General features: G+C 36.9%; 2 protein-coding genes and 1 pseudogene across 4 annotated transcripts; 2 read left to right on the top strand and 1 right to left on the bottom strand.

Annotated features, from left to right (window-relative positions):
• Window positions 1–2,771: 2,771 nt before the first annotated feature.
• Window positions 2,772–5,654, top strand: mhc2dbb (major histocompatibility complex class II DBB gene). Of its 2 annotated transcripts, none has more exons than XM_005159194.4 (5): window positions 2,772–2,860; window positions 3,895–4,164; window positions 4,241–4,522; window positions 4,905–5,018; window positions 5,131–5,654. In XM_005159194.4, exons 1-5 carry the CDS (start codon window positions 2,803–2,805, stop codon window positions 5,196–5,198), a joined length of 792 nt encoding a protein of 263 aa, XP_005159251.1. In that variant the 5' UTR covers window positions 2,772–2,802; the 3' UTR covers window positions 5,199–5,654.
• Window positions 5,655–9,988: 4,334 nt separating this feature from the next.
• Window positions 9,989–12,528, top strand: mhc2dbap (major histocompatibility complex class II DGA gene, pseudogene; annotated as a pseudogene). The gene is made up of 2 exons (XR_011007187.2): window positions 9,989–10,277; window positions 10,358–12,528. The product of XR_011007187.2 is annotated as a major histocompatibility complex class II DGA gene, pseudogene (transcript).
• On the bottom strand, window positions 12,209–17,992 carry LOC108180010 (E3 ubiquitin-protein ligase RBBP6-like). Its single transcript, XM_073930368.1, has 6 exons — window positions 15,977–17,992; window positions 15,709–15,806; window positions 15,530–15,605; window positions 15,276–15,364; window positions 14,883–15,036; window positions 12,209–14,787 (listed from the first exon to the last, which is right to left on the bottom strand). The coding sequence occupies exons 1-5, from the start codon at window positions 15,980–15,982 to the stop codon at window positions 14,949–14,951; spliced, it is 357 nt and encodes a 118-aa protein (XP_073786469.1). The 5' UTR covers window positions 15,983–17,992; the 3' UTR covers window positions 12,209–14,787; window positions 14,883–14,948.
• Between the last annotated feature and the right edge of the window lie 1,266 nt (window positions 17,993–19,258).

Raw genomic sequence — 19,258 nt, 5'->3', positions numbered from 1 at the left:
GACACAGCGGATGCCCATCCAGCTGCAACCCAGTATTTGGGAAATACCCATTCACACACACTTCACCAAGCAATCAGAGCAGCCGGAGGAAACCCACGTGAACACCGAGAAAACGTGCAAACTCCACAAAGAAATGCTAACTGGCCCAGTTAGGACTCGAACCAGCAACCTTCTTGCTATAAGGGCAACAGTGCTAACCCCTGAACCACTGTGCCACCCCTGGCTTAGCATCAATAATAACTAATCCTAACAGCAGAAATTCACCAATTTAGAAAAATGCTTCTCCGTGTCTTTAATATATAATGTGACAAACAAACTCAGTTCTGGGTCGTGGCTGGAATGGCGTCCAGTGCATAAAATATATGCTAGAGTAATCCAATAGTATCTGGATGCAGACATGGATTTGCAAGAGACTGCATACTAGCAAAGTCAGACGCAATGCATTCAATGGAGCTAGTAACGTCACTGTGAGGGGTAGGGGTTGAGTTTGGTGTGAGCATTAGTCTGCATCCAGACCCCTCTTGAATTATTGGAGGAGAATTCGATTGTGGCGACCCCTTATAAATCAGAGACTTAGCCAAAGAATAGCCGGCGAGTGAGTGTTTTGCCTATATTCTGCTGTAATACAAAACTTCAGATGCTCAACAGTCAGTGGTCATCATCATCTGTTTCTCTTCTTCCTGATGAGCCATATACATTATCAACAGGTCACAGATCTGTAGCTACTGCAGGAAGGCTCAAGCACATTCATTCTGTGTCTCAAAGGCACACTGCTGCAGCACATGCAGATTGAGACTGGATCTCAGTGTCTGTTTTTCGCCCTGAAACAAGCTGAAATGTGGACATCTCTGGATCGTACGTGCGAAAGGGTTCATTTTGTTTTATATTGCTGGTTCAATATTTTTATAAAAAGAATATAGTTCATACCTGTCAACCCTCCCGTTTTTCCTGTGTTTCTCACGTTTTTTAGTCTTTCTCTGAAGGGTGGCAACAAACATTAAAGAGCCGATCCTCCCTATACACAACCCATACCGCCGAACCACCAGGGGCCGCCTCTTGCTCTTAAATGTGAGTCTGTTCTGTGCTTTCGTTTTATTTAGGCATGAAAACACTTTGAAATGAATATAAAAGCAGCGAGATTCTCTTCCTTTTCGTTACAGGTGCTGTCACCTACGGTGGCCGGGAAGTGCAAAACAACATTACAAAGTTTGAAACACTTTTACAAAGCTCGAGACAAATTTACATTTTGAAACAACATTTTTACCTATCATCAGACACAATTACATAGGAAAAACTATTTTACCAAGGACAAAACAAATTTACATTTTAGAAAACAAATTAACAAGACGCAAAACACTTTTACAAATTCCGAAACAAATTTACAATTACAGATTTCTTACGGAAAGGGAATGTACCACACAATGGAAGTGACGTAGAATGTACATATAAATTTGTTTCGGGATTTGTAAAAGTGTTTAGCGTCTTGTTATTTGTTTTCTAAAATGTAAATTTGTTTTGTCCTTGGTAAAATAGTTTTTGCTATGTAATTGTGTCTGAAAAATGTTATTCAAAATGTAAATTTGTCTCGAGCTTTGTATAAGTGTTTCAAACTTTGTAATGTTGTTTTGCACTTCCCGGCAGTATTATGTAATACTGTTTGGGTTACTTACATATATTTTTTTTGTGTGTGTGTGTGAGACGACTGTTACAAAGGATTGGATATTTATAAAGAATTATTGTTTTCATATTTATGAAAAACATTTGAAGTTCTAAAGCAGCTGTGTCCTTGAAAAAGACGTGTTAGTGTCATTTGAAACTGAATTGGAAATAACGTTATTTTAATATAGTCGTCGACTGAGTCTGGCCGGTCTAATGCTTGAAACTCCAGAGCTAAAAAGGATTCCCACTCCGGCCCTGGCATAAATTGTTTGGAAAGCAATTAAATGCTTTCATTTATAATGTTAGATGTGTGCCGTTTTAAAGTGACACTTGTTAATGAATGTAATCAAACAAAAGATCCAAATAAATAAGGTTTATCTACTGCTCTTCAATCAGAATATGTAGGTTATACAGTGAAGAAAAGATTAGTGTGATTTGATTACTTGATTCTGTTTCTTTATAATAGCTTTTCATTTTAAAAAGCTAAACAGTTTGCTAATTTATTTGTTAGCTAATGTAAGCTATTTGTTTATCATTTTGTAAATAATAGCAATAAAACATATTACTGATCGTTTAACTGTTTATTTACAGTAAAACAGCTCCAGAAGAACAGATTTAGTAATTTGGGGATTTAAAAAAAAAAAAAATAAATAATATATATATATATATATATATATATGTATATATATATTTTTTATTATTATTTTTTTTATTATGCATAACATAAAGGCTTGTTCATAATGCAGATAATAATAATAAAATCTGACAAAATCAGCAAAAATCAGCAGATGAAAGTATTAGTGCAAAGATATAATGATTCTCTATATGTTAGACATATATATTTCTGTGAGAGTCATTTTTTTGGGCAAGAAGCTGACCTGTATTTCTGCATATGGAAAACCCAAAGTAACAAAAAAAAGTCAAGTGAATGCATGAACAATTCATTCATAAACAATGGCATTTTTCTAGCAAATCCCCATAAAAGTTTCACTTCATTTATTAGACACATGTAGTTGTTTTGGGTCATTCAGAAAAGCTTGATATTCCTGTTTGACGTGTTATGATGTCAAACGGGGCTGGCATTAGCCATGGCATTTACTGTAATTGCACTCATTCCACCTCTTATAACAACACTGAATAACAATGTTCAATGTTCTTGTGATACGCTTGGCCTTGCTGTTGCCTTTTCTGCTTGAAACAGGTAAGATCTGATGTTTTAATACAATAATAATTATAATTTAACAACAGTTCCCAAAAGGTTGCCTTGTTTTTGAAAATGGCAATAAAATCAAGAAAATGTGTTAATGTATTTTGTAAATACAAAGTTTGATGTTGATGGTTGCAACACTGTCCAATAACATGGAACAGGACTAAAACATAAAATATACTACATTATTGAAACAGGTGAAATATGAGAGTTTAATGTTTGTCTATACAACGCGCATATCAATCTTTGCAAGTAAAGCTAGATCGTTTTATAATTTTGTGACAGATGTTGAGATGAAACCTCAAGTGAATGTTCTTGATACTTGTAGCTGGAATAAATGGTTTTTAAACTGAAAATTCAACATCTTAAATGATGGTTTGGGGAGTAGCAGAACAAAATGGTATAGAGGGACTAACAAATATCAGGTACCGTTAACATTGAGGCATATATTAAGATGGAAAAGAGACATAAACTGCTGTCATGATAACAGCTTTTATTAGAGGTCTATGGTTATTAGATCAAGTCTCATTCTGTATCTGCACAACAGTGTGCTTGGTACACACTGACTGTTTGACTTTCCTAAAATGTGTGACTTATTATGAGAAGGAGATTCAGGCAACAACGACAACTGATGAGGATCTGAAGTCTGTCTTGCTTATAACACATTAACAATTAGTATCTTTGTCTCCCCAAATAAATGAAATTTATGATGTCAAAATTTATGATGTGTTTTGATCAAAATCAAAGCTTGTTCACATTTCCAGAATACAGTTTATTTAGTCAGTGAAACATTTGCATCTTTTGTCAGTCAATTTTTTAAAAAGGATTAAAAGCAAATTCTTTTTAAAAGCTTTTGATAAAAACGTCCCAATTTTTGTTTTAATTATTTTTTATATTTATTTATATTTGTTTTAATTGTTTTCTATAAGAAAGTATTTATGCTAGAAATATGATTATTTATACTGTCAACCCATCAGAACATGTATAATTACTGAATTGTCTAATGATTTATCAACCTTTTTTTCCAGCTCATGGACATTATGGATTTGTCCAGTTTACCTGCCATATGCTTGGTTCTCTACAAAATGTAGAGGTTACATACTCTATCTATTTTGACACAACCGAATTGCTGAGATTCAACAGTACAGAGAATAAAGCCGTTGCTTACACTGAATATGCAATGAAATGGGCAAATGATTTAAATAAACAGCCTAAATGGCTACACGAACAAGTAGAGAAAAATATTGCAGACTGCAAGCTCTTTGGGGAGACATATTTCCCTCTTGTAGCAAAAACAGGTAAGATGCATTGAACACTTACTGTTAGTGTTTACAACATGCATGAAACTCAGAATGAGCATGATTATGTCTACAGTAAAACCAGAAGTCTTTGTGCGGTCATTAAGGGAGGCCAGTGGTAAAAGGCCAGCACTGTTGAGCTGCAGTGCCTATAACTTTTACCCCAAGCACATCAAACTGACGTGGATGAGAGATGATAAAGTGGTTACAGCTGATGTGATGTCCACTAAGGTGATGGCTGACGGAGACTGGTACTACCAAATTCACTCTCACCTAGAATATTTTCCTCAACCTGGGGAGAAGATCTCCTGTGTGGTGGAACACGCGAGCTCCCATAAACCCATGATCTATTACTGGGGTGAGAACACAATTATGGTACTATAAAACAAACTGAGAGAAATGACCACAGAGACCAAACTGTAATTTCTACCACATGCTTGTTCCCTTTATTATGAATAGTGCATTTACCTCAGTGCATACTTCAAGCATAATGAATTTGACAAAACTGTGCACTGCATAGCAAAAGAAGAATAGTTTTGCATTTACTCACATTTACATATATATATATATATATATATATATATATATATATATATATATATATATATATATATATATATATATATRTRTATATATATATATATATATATATATATATATATATATATATATATGTATATATATAATTTTATTATTATTATTTATTTTATATAAATATATATATATATATATTTTTTCAGATTCATTTTTGACAGAGTCAAACAAGAATAAGATAATAACTGGGGCTGCAGGAATAGTTCTGGGGGCCATAATGGCTGCCGGAGGACTGATCTACTATAAAAGAAAACACACAGGTTAGTTTGCAGATACACACACTTAAAACAATTATGATAAAGCACTAGAGATTTCATGCTTTTTCTATTTTTTTATGTAGTGAAATCCCATGTTCATGTCCTTATTTACTAGTAGGCAACACATCAGCTGGAAGTCAATACATCGGATGCTCTGAACCTCTGCAGACCCTCAGCGAGTAAATGAAGATGTGCAGTGGATAAGCACAGACTGTGTACCTGCATGTGAAAAACACTAATCCTCTCTGTAAGATCTGTAAAGACCTTTAAGATCTCAACTGCAACTTTTATTGATTGATTGATTGAAAAATCAGTCAATTTTATTGATCTTTTATTGAAAAAGAGACTTTCTCCTCTGGTTAGTTTTACAATCACATTTGATCATCACACATTATCTTTCATAAGGATTTAGTCTAAATAATCTTTGTTTTATGTATGACGATTCATAATATCTCTATCTAATATGGTATATGTGCTCATAGACATCTCCGTAAGGATAAACTGACAGATCAGTTATCTCAACAGGATGTCTATATTATGAAGATAAAGCACAGTGGCTCTATTATTGTACGATGTACCACCAAAAATGTTTTATTTACTAATTTTTAAATGAACAATGAAATAAATGAAATAAATTCAGTGTTTTTTGATTTGATGTGCAGAAATGAATTTTAGCAAGTGCAACATATTTGGCAGCACATCGCTAATGTAAAGCCATCACTTTTGGAGAAACTCCAGCAAAGAACCAATCGGACTGTGGACTGAGTTTAATAGAGCTGGTGACAACGTAATGCAAAGGGTCACCATTTTGAATGTGCAATCCGCTTGTTAACTCTGACGTCATGTGATCCAAGCGCTTTAGAAATCGCTGTAACACTTTTGAAAATCAGGATCTCGATATATATATATATATATATATATATATATATATATATATATATATATATATATATATATATATATATATATATATATAACCAGGCCTACTATCAGATGGCCAGAAAGTGATTAATTTTTTTAAAATTGTTAAACGATTGATGTCTGATGCAGCAAGTGCAGAGACTGTTGTGTACACCATGCTTTTTATTTGAAAAATCACTTTAATGTGTGATATGACTAAAAAGGGGTCATAAATAAATATTTTCTCAATTCAACGGATTAGCAGCGTGGACCTGGAAACAGTTTTCCAAGCTGATACCTTGCAGAAGAAGCTGTTGTTGCATACTTTTGTCATGATATCCAGTCAGCATACAGTATGACGTCTGCCATGACTGGGCCATACTCTCCACCGCAATGAGCAATTGAATGTGCAAAGATGTCAGGGTGGTCAATTTAATTTACTTATGCATGTTATTAAAACTACATTTTGTTATGAACAGTTGTTCTGAATCAAGTTGAAATTGATAAATTGTGATTCAGACCGTTGAACTGAGATTTTGGGAACCCCTGATATACTGTACAATATAGAAGTCAGCTGATATTAAGCCTCACAGACAATAGAATACTCATGTTTATACTACGATACATGAGGAAGTTCGTCTGAATTTTTTTTCTGCTCTATTCATTCTTTCCCTAAAGACACAAATGAGGAAGGGATTAAAAAGAAGCTCAGATGCAAAGTAGCAGTTAGATCACCCTTATTTATGACATTAACATTATGATCACCCACCTATAACCAGAGCCTATTTGGCCCACAAAATATTAGCAACAAAGTGAGGTATCGATCTTCTTATCAGCCATTCTTATGTGATATGTCAACATCAGGACCTACATTGCAGAGTGTTGATGATGCAGCATGAATCGGTTTTATCATATTGAATCAGAAAGAATTATAAAGAGGTTTATTGCACACTGGGAATTTGCTTTAGTGATAGAAGCTTCCAGTACTGAGAGTACAAAATGTACAAAGTACAAACATAGTGCAGACAAAAAAAAAAAAAAAAAAAAAGAGAACATAAATAACAATTGCAAATATAGAGAAAAAAACTGATGTTTCACCGAGCTCATGTACAGTGATTTCAGACAATGCAGGACAATGCATTAACAGAAATTCATTTGCATGTTCTAACATTTTGGATAATTTTTGGATTTGTCATGGAGGTGCACTGGCTTAATTTGTCCTAAGAAAACCACTTCAACAGGTTTGTGTTGCCTAAAAGTTTATCCAGGCAAAGTGCCTTTTTTGCACTCTTTTGAAGCATACTTACCATAGCAGTCTTTGAACAACCAAATGTGTGCCGTTGCTGACTATGAAGTTCCATGTTGTGGCACCAAACACTGATAAACCACAGCTTTAATTTAACAGCATACTGAAAGAAAGGCTGCTCTTAGATGGTATAAAGTGTATGCACTTTTGCATTCTGAACTGTCTTAATTGTTTTAAAGTACTGTAGATTTAAAGTTTTTTTGTGTGTGATTTCTTTTTTAATGGAAACTGAAAATCTGAAACAATGTGAATCTCTTGTTTGAGCACAGTGCACTACTAGATTAAAATATGGTGACTGTGGAGGTCATTTGAGTTAGTTGAATGCACTGTCAAATTCTAGAAACCAGTCTGAGATTATCCGAATTTTGCAACATGCAAATCATACAGGAATGGACAGGGTTAGCAATAATACTCAAGTACAGTAGGCTGTGGTGTTTAAACAATGCTCTGTTGGCACTAAAGTGTGTCAAGAAAACACAACCCTTAATTTTTTAAATTTTTGTTTTTGACCTTAATTCTTAGACTAGCCCCTATATGGCACCAATAACCAAGTTCAAAGTCACTTAAATGCATGAAGCCACTGTCATTTAATATGGAACCAGATTAGTCTCAAAAGAAATTTATGCAAAAGACACGATGTACACATGCGTAGCCAAATTTACGTGCATAAAACCAAATTCACGTGCGTAAAATATTTATTTCTATTCACAAAAAAATTTCACGTGCACAAAATAAAAATACATTTTCATAAAATACGTTTCAAAACTGCAAAACACCATTTGCAGAGTGTACAAAAAGTTTTGAATGTTTAAAACTTGCGAGTTCATCCTGAATGAGAATGTGCAAATCCACTTTCACACACGACTCCCCCTGGATATGAGTGTGTGTATTTTTGAGACTTTCCTGCCAGAATCAGGACTACTCGTACCTTTCAGCCAATCAGATGAGAGCTGTATTCAATAAAACCAACTCTGCGCTAACTCTGCGATAAAAAGAGTGAGGATATGGTCAAATAAATAAATTAATTTAAAAAAAGTGTGACTGCTGCTTTCTCCGTTCGCCATGCTGGAGAGGAACAGTCTGCACAAAAGAAGCGCACTCTTATACACTCTTATACATTTGCAAATGGTGTTTTGCATTTGTGAAACGTATTTTATGAAAATGTATTTTTATTTTGTGCACGTGAAATTTTTTTGTGAATATAAATAAATATTTTACGCATGTGAATTTGGTTTTATGCACGTGAATTTGGCTATGCATGTGCACATCGTGTCTTTTGTGTGAATTTCTTTTGAGACTAATCTGGTTCCATATTTTAATTGGCTAATTAGATATTTACATAGGAAGCGTTTGACTAACTGTACCTGATAAAGTGGCCAAAATGTTACTTGTGGTTAAGAAGCAGAACCATCTAGTGGTTAACAAAGGAACTAAAACAGAGTTCCTCATGCCTTAAACCCAGACCATATCCCATGGAGACTGTTCTGTCACAGAATAGCTGCAAAGCCAATTGGATGATTTAAGTCATCAAATAAAGCTTGTTTAAATAGTAGGTTGTACCATTTCTAACAAAACTCTACTGACATGCCGTCGAGTGGCATTTTCTGCTTCCTGCACTTACTGTTTGTGATGTACAATGGAGGCCTTGTTAAGAATCACACTCGTCTGTGTTTGTGTCCGAGCTCAAGGTGAGTGAACCAAGCATAAAATTGTTTTAGCATTAAAGACTTAGTTCACCCAAATTTAAAAGGTTGTCATCATTTACTCTTCCTCAAGTGGCTTCAATCCTTTAAGAGATTATTTCGTCTGCTAGACACAAGAGAAGGTATCTTGAACATAGCTGAAATCCTGTAACCATTGACTGCTGTAGTATTTGTTTTCACTAATAAGGAAGTCAGAACTCACAGGTTTTCAACTTTCCACAAAATGTCTTCTTTTGTGTTTAAGGGTTAGATCCACTTTACTGTGAGTACATAGAGAGTAAAGTTTCATTTTGGGGTGAACTATCCATTTAAAACTGCTTGCTTTTCAGTAACACATAACTAATGATACCCTAAATGATTTCACACTTGTTAAATGAGATTTCATAGATAATCAAGTTGATAAATAAGATTATACTCGTGTATGCTTCATGTAAATATATTAAAAATGCTATTCCTTAAAAATAATAATACTCAGACCTGTAAACCTGTTTTTTTGTTTTTAGATTATCATAAATATGGACTGATTGGGGCGAGTGGTGACGCAGATCAGGAAGATTTTATTGTCCAGTTTGATGATGAACAGTTGGCACACGTGGACTTCAAAGAGCAAAAAGATGTTATTACATTACCTGAATTTGCTGATCTAGCTGTGTTTCAGCCATTATATGTGGATGCTAAAAGGGCATAATTCAACGGCAAAGCCTTCCTGGCTGTGCTTAGAGAGGTGTATGCCAGTTCACCTGAAGTACTTGGTAAGACAAAAATAGGGATAAAAATGTGTCACACTTTATGATAAGTTTGCAATACTTACTAACATGAGCTAGGAAAAATACAGCAACTGATTCTTGTTTGTTAATATCAGTTAATGCACCGTGAGTTAACAAGAAGTAACAAAAGCATGTTTATTACCATTAACTATCATTATAAAAGATGAATTAATACTGTTATAAATATTGTTCATCATTTGTTTGTGTTAGTAAATACATTAACTAATACAATCTCATTATAAAGTCTTATCAAAAAATGTTTTAGTAAAATGTTTAAAATGGTGGTTGATCTAATCTTTGCCAGAACCTCCCTTGAGCTCAATTTATCCTAAAAGTGATCCACAATTAAATGTCAAGAACACTCTGATCTGTCAAGTGACTGGATTCTTCCCTCCACCGGTCAGAGTCTTGTGGACCAAGAACAATGTGAATGTGACAGATGGATCAACTATCAGCAGATATTACCCTAACAAAGATGGCACAATGAACGTCTTTTCTTGACTGAGCTTCATTCCTGAGGAAGGAGACATTCATAGCTGTTTAGTGGAGCACAAAGCCCTTCAGCAACCTCAGACCAGAACATGGGGTGAGTGTTTATTCAACATTCACATATAATCACGAATAAAACATGTGAATTTCCCAAATGTTTGTGTGTGTTGTGTGCAGATGTGGAGGTAAAGCAGCCCAGCATTGGTCCATAAGTGTGGAGTTGGTCTTGCTCTCGGGCTACTGGGTTTTGCTACTGGGGTCTTTTTCACCGCAAAAGGAAACAACTGTAACTACTAATTATCCTGAAGCAGACAAAGTGGTGCACATATAAAATGTACATACTGTATAAACTCATGTGGGAAACAGAAAACAATTCTTTATTCATTGTAAAGTGCAAGGGCAAAAGAGGTTTAGAGGTTTCTCTGAGCAATCTACTGGAATCATTGGTCTAGTACCTTAAAAGTGACTAATATTAAAATTCTAAAAGTCTCACATGATGGTATAGGGAAGTTTGTTGACAAATGCAGAACATATTCTGCTGAATGCATATACTGTAAATATAAATGTTGTAAACTGACACATATTTTTCAATCAGACAGTAAATAGATATTATTTTAATATGCAAATATTGCTTTAGTTTGATATTTGATGTATTGTCAGGTGTTTCAGAGAGACATCTTGTTTACCAGAATATACTTAATGCTGTAATTTAAATAAAAAATATTCAAAAGAATGAGCAAGAACCTAACCAGTCAGTCTTCAAATCTATCTTGTTACCTTAGCCTGATTTATAAGCATGCGATAATGCTTTCCAATTTGAGTGGCAGATTTCCATCTTTGTTGTCTTATTGTACAGAAGGACTTATATAGACAGATAAAGGCTACTGTGACCCTGTGTAAGGGTCATTAGCCTTTTCTCACAGCAGCTGGAATAAATAAATGTATCAATATGAATATTGGATTGTATGACAATTAGAAATGATAGACTGTGTAGATAAGTTGCAATTCTACACGTAACGCTAAACGCACTATGAAATGCTGATGTCATTAACAGTAACCAATTGAGAAATATAGCTAATAACATAAAAATACCAATACCAATTTGCATGGTTTGATGTGCTAAGCAATTAATCAGATATTAACACATAACAGAGCGATGTTTAAATGACATATCTGCCATAAATATTGCTTGTTTAGATTACTTTTTGCGAAGAAAATCCTTTTGGGTTATACAGTATTTCCAAGAAAATTAATCTGTTCTTTAAATGTGTACAGTATCCACACAGCTACACATACTCCTTGAAACATCAGACTCATTAGCATTGAAGAGCTTCACCGTAAAGACCATGTCAAGATGATCCTTCTGCTTTTAAAAGCAGGTTTCTAAAAGTAATGGAGACCGAGATACTTGTAGACTGCCGTTTTAAAGAATTGAAATTCACATTTTTGGCACATACAGTCCTTTTTGGGGGGTGAGAGGGTGTCCTGTACACCTATATTTGGAAAAACCCGAATAACCAACCAAATGATCAGCTCATTTACATACAAGTCTATTTGCCAGCAACAACCACAGAACTTTCGCTTCACTGTTGTTCAGCTACGCAGCTGTGAAAAATCTCAGTGTGTTACTTGATCACATGTTGTTTTGTGGGTCAGTCATACTCATAAGCTGGATTTTCCAGTTTGATGAATTGAGATGCCAAACTAGACTGGGATTGGTTTACTGGAACTGCGCACTGTCTCATTCCATCTAAAAAAACCCACTGAATTACAGTGTATGATCTTTCAATACACCTGGCCTTATATCCCAAACATATAAACTTTTAAGTTAATTCTTAAAGTTAAATAAACAAGACTTGTGCTGGGATGATTTCCTGCACATGAGTCAGTTTGTTTTGAGTTAAACTACATTGCTTTCACAAGCACTGACTCGGTTTTACATAGACAATATTATCTTTACTCTGGGATTAACACTCATAATTAATACACAGACTTATTTAAATAGTAACTCAAATCTCTTACAAGGTCGCAGACAGTAGACTTTTATTGGGCACATAGCCCACTCCAGTAAATGAGACATAAAATTTCTGTTCAACGTTACTGAGAATAAAGTTGTTGCTGCAAACACTAAGTATGGTGAAATATTAAAATCAAAATCCTCAAAAGTTACATGAGCAGGTGGAGAAAATAAATCTCAAATTACGAGCAAATATTTTTTTCCCCCAGGCTTGTGTGACCAGTTCTGTAAAACTTTATAACCTGTTTGTTTCACTGTACGTTTCTTGTCATGACTTTAATATTGCATTGTGGATATTAAATGAAATAAAATAAATAGCGATGCCATCCACACAATATAAGTGCTGATCTTTCATTTTCGCTAATGTTGAAATAAACACCCTCATCGACACATCAACACCCTCAGAAACCTTACACAACTTACACCGAGACAAGTGACTTCTGAGTCATAACCGAACAAAATAATAATAATAAATAAATATGCATCCACATCCCAATTTACATCCTGCTTAAGAATTTTACACATCAAAAGTCAACAGAACAGAGATCAAGGTCCTATAATGCAGCTGCATAAATAAACTAAGTTTTGACTAAACAGCTTGACAACTTTTGTAATGGCTACTTTGTGTATTAAATATTATTGTTCAATAAATAATACAGTAAATAATAATTCAATTCAATTCAATTCAGCTTTATTTGTATAGCGCTTTTACAATGTAGATTGTGTCAAAGCAGCTTCACATAAATGGTCATAGTAACTGGAACAGTGTGGTTCAGGTTTTAGTGTTTAAGTTCAGTTTAGTTCAGTTCAGCTCAGTTCAGTGTGATTTAATCATTACTGAGAGATCAAACACTGAAGAGCAAATTCATCGATGCGTAGCTCTACCAATCCTGAACCATGCAAGCCAGTGGCGACAGCGGAGAGGGAAAAAAAACTTCACCTGATGGGAGTGAAGAAAAAAAACCTTGAGAGAACCAGACTCAGTTGGGCACGACCATTTTAATTTCTCCGCTGGCCAAAAGTCTTGTGCAGAGCTTCAGTCGCCGTGGTTTAGGCTGGAAGATGGCCTCAGCGAAGACTCGTCTGTCCCTGGAGCGTCGCTGGAATCAGACTCATGTTCTCCACTCCCCACGACCATCAGCGCAGCAGCAGCTCAGGATATGGCCTGGTCCTGGATATGTAATCCTTGGGATCATCTCGTCGCTGGTCTTGGATCCAATCAGTGACTCCGCATAATCTGAGGACTTTGGGATGAGTATCCCCAGGTGAAAATAGAGAATAAAGAGAATAATTAGCGTAGCTGCTGTTCATATTGTATATAAACAAGATGCAGAAGCCTGTGTGGAACCCGCTAGGTGATGCATTGAGTGTATGCTTTACTAAACAGATAGGTCTTTAATCTAGTTTTGAACTGGGAGAGTGTGTCTGAGCCTCGGACGTTATCAGGAAGGCTATTCCAGAGTGTAGGAGCCATGAAAGAGAAGGCTAGACCTCCTTTACTTGATTTTGCTATTCTAGGTACTACCAGAAGCCCTGAGTTTTGAGATCTTAAAGAGCGAGTTGGATTGTAGCGAGACAGAAGGTTGTATTAATAATATTTAATAGTGTATTTACAACTAAATGATCTGTGTGTTAGTGCTGAAAGATTTTGAATAAGCACCAAATGCGAAATAAACTGATGAAATGTTTTCAAAATTTGAAGTAATGTTTGATTATTTTTAGGATTAACCCTTTAAATGCACCATCATGGTTTCAAGAGGGTCGATAATGTCACAATTTGGGGCCCAAATATGAAAAAAGGATTGACCTGAAAGATAAATGTCATGTCATATTCAGGGTATCACACTCACAATCTTATAATACTCTGCATAACAGAACCTGATTTTAGCAAATGCAAATGTGACGTGGCCTCTCTTGGGCTCATTGAAGACCAGACAAGCTGCAACATTTCGTTCTGGGAGTAGATGAGCATGTCATCTGTGTAGACTATGGCCAACTTGTGAAGTTACTCACAAGACCTCAGCTTATGGGACATTACCATTAAAATGAAACGTTTCAAGCAGAATATGAGGCTTTAAAAAACTCCATCAGCACTGGTAACTATGAAAAACACGACTAAGCACTAATAGTATACTCAACACTTTACACTGACATTTAAAGGATCACCTGACATTAAAGACTGGAGTAAGAACGCTGAAAAAACATCAGATTTTAGCACAGAAGAGGATTTCTTTTCCTAAATTAAAGCAAAACTTCATAATATTGTGTTAATGAATTAATTAGTGTGTGTTGCACTGCTGGAGTAAAGGTTAACCAGTCCACATAGTTCATGCAGCTATAATCTTTATTATCTTTTATAAATAAACTATGTACAATATTTACACGTTGGCTCCAGGTCTCTTGGATGAAGATCTCTCAGCGACGTGGTCTCTTCTGGTCGCCGCGCGTCTCTGGTGGAGATGGGGAGCGGGACCGTTTCCCTCCGGCGTCCCGGACCGAAGATGCCGCACCTGCTGAGGACGAGGAGGGCAAAGGCTCGGTCTGGCAGGAGAAGGACGGCCTCTTTCTCTTCTCAGCAGCATAGGCCTCACTGAACAGATCGAGCGCAAACACACACAAGCAGACATCATGTGAGATTTGGACAAACACTGGAACATGCGGCTATGCCAAGTACAGTTTACTCACGCGTCTATGATGGGAATGACGTATCTGCCACTGCCGTCTATCATGACTCCCTTTCGGTCTGGGTCATCAACCTCCAACAGGAAGCTGCGGGGAAGCTGCGGGGAACACATCCTGTGCTCTTCCGGATGAGCTTGTGCGAAGCAGAGCCGCTGCCCTGTGAATTGAGGAGTGACAGTCAAACTCTGAGCAAACAATCTGACTGATGAGGACAAGAGCTCAAGTTCACAGCAACCGTGAGCTTGGAAAACCCAGTTACCACATTAGTGGGGCAGTGCCTAATGTGGTGTCCCGGGATCCCAAGTAGCTTCATGGCCTCACTAGTGAATATCAGAACCATGAGAATCAGTTCAGACATTTCTCACAAAGCAAACCTGTCAGTGTCTGAACGCTCACCTGCTGGAGTAGTAGCACAGGCTGGACTGGTACATCACCGCTTTCAGCTTGTCCTCCTCTGACGCCTTTGCCTCAGCCAGATTCTCAGTCTGTTTCACAAGCATTTGCAACATTTGAATCTTTTTCACCCTCAACCCTTCAAACACCCTCAAATCTCACTAAGAAGCTGAGTGTGTGTGTGTGTGTGTGTGTGTGTGTGTGTATTGTGTGCTTTACATTGCGTTTTGCTATTCTGCTATTCATTTGTTCAATACCTTCAACAACTGCTCCAGTGAGAGGAGTGAAGGTTCACCTCTTGGTAAAGATTCAACCCATCGTCCAGCTTGATGTCTGCAAAACAAAGGAGCTTGTGTGACTAAAACACCAGGGACAGACCAGGAGTCTTCATATATTATCTAACAGGGGACGCTTGTGCTCATTTCACAGCACTTACCCAACAAATCTTCTATTTGAGGACTTCAGTCCCGCCGCAGGGATCCGTCTGATGATAACCGACATGTTTTTAGGGGTTGAGAGCATCATCTGTGTATTCTGACAGCAAAATAAAATCAGAATCAGCAAATAATTGCCATTAGCCTTTTAAAACAGTCAAAACATCACTACATGTCAGCATCAGCACCACCTTACAGCTTCCAGAAGTGTCTGATATAACGCAGCTAATGTTAGTGTGGAACAGTTGAAGTGTCTTTTCCTCAACTCACCTTCATCAGATTGGGCGTTGCTGATCTTCAGCTGGCAGAACTTCAGCCTCTTGCTCCTCATGATCTGCCGCTTCAGCTCTCCCGCGGTGATGTTGAGGCCTTCAAACTGGAGCGAGTCGTAGGTGAGTCGACTCTGGAACCTGTAGTGAACACAAGACATACTGAACACAAACACAAAGCACAGCGTAATAAAAAGGGTCAAACCTGAATGATGGGAACAGCAGGCGATCAATCGACGTATCCAACGATCAATAATGTCGATAATCCGGAAAAATTGTCACGAAGGACGCAGAGATCAGATGCCAATCGACACAGCGAGATTCAAACAAGTGTGCCGCAAGCCTACATTTGAGTGAAGGTTTCGGCCGTTAGATCGCCCCCTGGGGGCTGGCTGCAGTACAAGTCATAAAGCCCGCCTCCTCCGTGTTAATGAAGGAGACTTGAGCCCAAATAAAAAAAAAATATTACACTTGCAATAAAATGTCCCGAAAGATAGTTCTGGTCGATTAAGGCACTGGTTATTGTGCTGAAATAGGTGCAGATCTTCATTTTTGTAAACAGTTTGTTTTTAGCAGTAATTTAATGCTGGGCGTGTCATCGTGATTGACAGCTGTGATTGACAGTTTCTCAAAGCGCGGCGTCTGAGCTTCGGCAGGAGACTGAAGTAGACTGAAATGTTATTATTCGATTTCTGTGTTATTTTACCATGACAAAATGAGTTCAGCAGTAAACTATAGTTTCTGACATACATGATCCTGGTGGAACACTGTTTATTCGCTAAGTTCAGGGCTTTTTTCGGGTTTATTAGTTTGCTGATACACGCCTAGCCACCCAGATAGCAAAACACAGTTCCGGCTAGATTCTCGCCTGCCGGAGACTTATCTCTTAGAGCTCAGACTGACTAATGTTACCTCTGCTGGACCTACTCCGGATGCCTGGACTCAATTCCAACTACCCAATTCCAGCCCGAGTCGATCGAGCCAGATGCGGCGGCCGAGCGAGCCGGCGCTGCTGCATGCGAGCCGGAATCAGCCCGCGACGCCGCGAGTAAGTTATGCGCTGCGGCCTGGAGCTGGCGCGATTGAATATATAAAACCCTCATATTTGTTAACATTATTACATCCATTTGTGTTGATATGACAGCAAACGCATGCTGAGAAGTTCGGGGGGCGTAGTTGATTTTACATAAAGCGTTTGATTGGAAGCTCGACTCTGCTCATTTTCGCGGCTCCTCCTCTGGCTCCATCAGACAATCCTTCTGCGCATGTCTGGCTCCAATTTCAGCAGTCTTTTGCGACAGTTTGTGCCCGTCAAGCAGGCGTTTTGCCCTCAAGGCGTTCAATGGGAAAAAGGGCTGTCGTGTCATCCATATTTTTTACAGTCAATGGATTCAAACAACACCCACAGAACCGTTGTCATGGATGCTGATGATGAACACGTGACGCATGCGCTGAATAACTTCCGGCAATATTATTATAATTAATAATTTTATTGATAGTAGTGGTAGTAAAATCATTGCGATAATTATAATACAATAAACAGCAGAACAGTTGGTCATCTCTGAATAATACACTGCGACGTTTCCCCACACGAACGATTCAGGCCTTCGCAAAGAAGACTCGGGTGAGTCGATGATTCAGTGATTGATTCAACTGTCCGTTTATCCTATTCGCTTCTTTGGCTGAATAAATCGCTCAATGCTTTACTCAAATAAAGCGGCCTCTTGCTGCCACCTATTGGGGGTTTGCTTTTTTTTGTTTTTAAAAGTACTTTGACACTTTTTAAAGGCACCTTTAAGTTCATTTTTGCACAAAAGCTCGTCTCTGTGCGTTCAAAATGGTTTGAAATTTCCTTAGCACATGGTTTTCTTGATGCATTTTAAATTTTCAATGTTAATCCACTCGTACTTGCATTTGATCTTTATTATGCCTTAAAATCAAAACTATACTAAAGATGTCTTATCCAAATTCGAATTTTTATTCAAAACGTTATGACAGAGCCATATTACTTTACAGTAGCCCATGGATATATATATATATATATATATATATATATATATATATATATATATATATATATATATATATATATATGTATGTATATATATATATATATATATATATATATATATATATATATATATATATATATATATATATATATATATGAAGCATAAATACTATGTAATCTTGCTAAAGGGTTGCATGAGAAATGTCATCATCGTGACAGCTTGACTTTTTTTGTCGCTGCCTTTAGTTGTGGTGAAATGAGATGCATCATGTCGTTTATCTGTTTGTGCAGTCTGTACCTTTATTTCTGAATCGTCTGGCATCGTACTTGAAGCCAAGTCATTTATCCGAAGGCATAGTTGTCTTAGAACGAGTAGTTTGCTGATCAAATTCCACATTTTGATGAGGCAAAACACATCTTGGATGTTTTAATTAATATTTTAGGTGAAAAACAAAATAATGAGATTTTTGTAAAATCTAAAGTTAACCAAGTCCAGCCCGGCATCTTGTCCTGCCTCTCAGTTCTCTTAAGCCTTGGGCCGGCCCTGTGAAGTGGCCTCTTTTGGGCTCATCATTGAAGACCGGACGAGCTGCAACATTTGGTTCTCCCAAGTTCTGGGAGTAGATGAGCATGTCATCGGTCTAGACTATGGTCAACTTGTGAAGTTACTCATACACATCAGCTTATGGCATATTACCATTAAAATAAAACTTTTCCAGCAGAATATGACGCTCTAAAAAAACTCCATCAGCACTGGTAACTATGAAAAACACGACTGAACACTAACGGTATACTCAACAATTTACACTGACATTTGAAGGATCACCTGACATTAAAGACTGAAGTAAGAACGCTGGAGGAACATCAAATTTTAACACAGAAGAGGTTTTTTTTTCTCCAAAATTAAAGCAATATTTCTTAATCTTGTTTTTTTTACTGTACAGTTGCCCCAGGTTTGGATCAGGTGTGATGCCTGCTCATCTGACCTTTGACCTCGGCACTCAACTGCTGCCAGTTTTCTTTCAATGCCATGAGATTTCTGAATTCTACATGCAGGAACCGATGCATTCTTTTTTTCTTTTTTAAAAAAAAAAAACAGATATGGCAGACACGGCCAAACATTGAAACTTTGGAGGACGTTGAGGGAAAAAAGCACCATATCATCAAGGGGAATAAAAGGTTTGATCAAAGCGTGCATTTACACACGTTCATTTAAATATGGACAAAACCAAGTTCACACAAGTCACCTCTCGATGCATCCTTGGCCAAAGG

Source organism: Danio rerio, chromosome 18 (assembly GCF_049306965.1).
Source record: "Danio rerio strain Tuebingen ecotype United States chromosome 18, GRCz12tu, whole genome shotgun sequence".
In the NCBI taxonomy this organism is placed as follows: domain Eukaryota; kingdom Metazoa; phylum Chordata; class Actinopteri; order Cypriniformes; family Danionidae; genus Danio; species Danio rerio.
Note: the sequence above shows the minus strand (reverse complement) of the source record. Positions and strands in the feature narration are given on the sequence as shown.

Bases quoted from the DNA above. Each gene is read 5' to 3' on its own strand.
- mhc2dbb (XM_005159194.4), top strand. From the start codon at position 2,803: ATGTTCAATGTTCTTGTGATACGCTTGGCCTTGCTGTTGCCTTTTCTG. The intron at 2,861-3,894 runs GTAAGATCTGAT...CTTTTTTTCCAG, and splicing joins GCCTTTTCTGCTTGAAACAG to CTCATGGACATTATGGATTT. The intron at 4,165-4,240 runs GTAAGATGCATT...TTATGTCTACAG, and splicing joins CCCTCTTGTAGCAAAAACAG to TAAAACCAGAAGTCTTTGTG.
- LOC108180010 (XM_073930368.1), bottom strand. The intron at 15,365-15,529 runs GTATTGAACAAA...CTTGTGAAACAG, and splicing joins CACTGGAGCAGTTGTTGAAG to ACTGAGAATCTGGCTGAGGC. The intron at 15,037-15,275 runs GTGAGCGTTCAG...CTCAATTCACAG, and splicing joins CTGTGCTACTACTCCAGCAG to GGCAGCGGCTCTGCTTCGCA.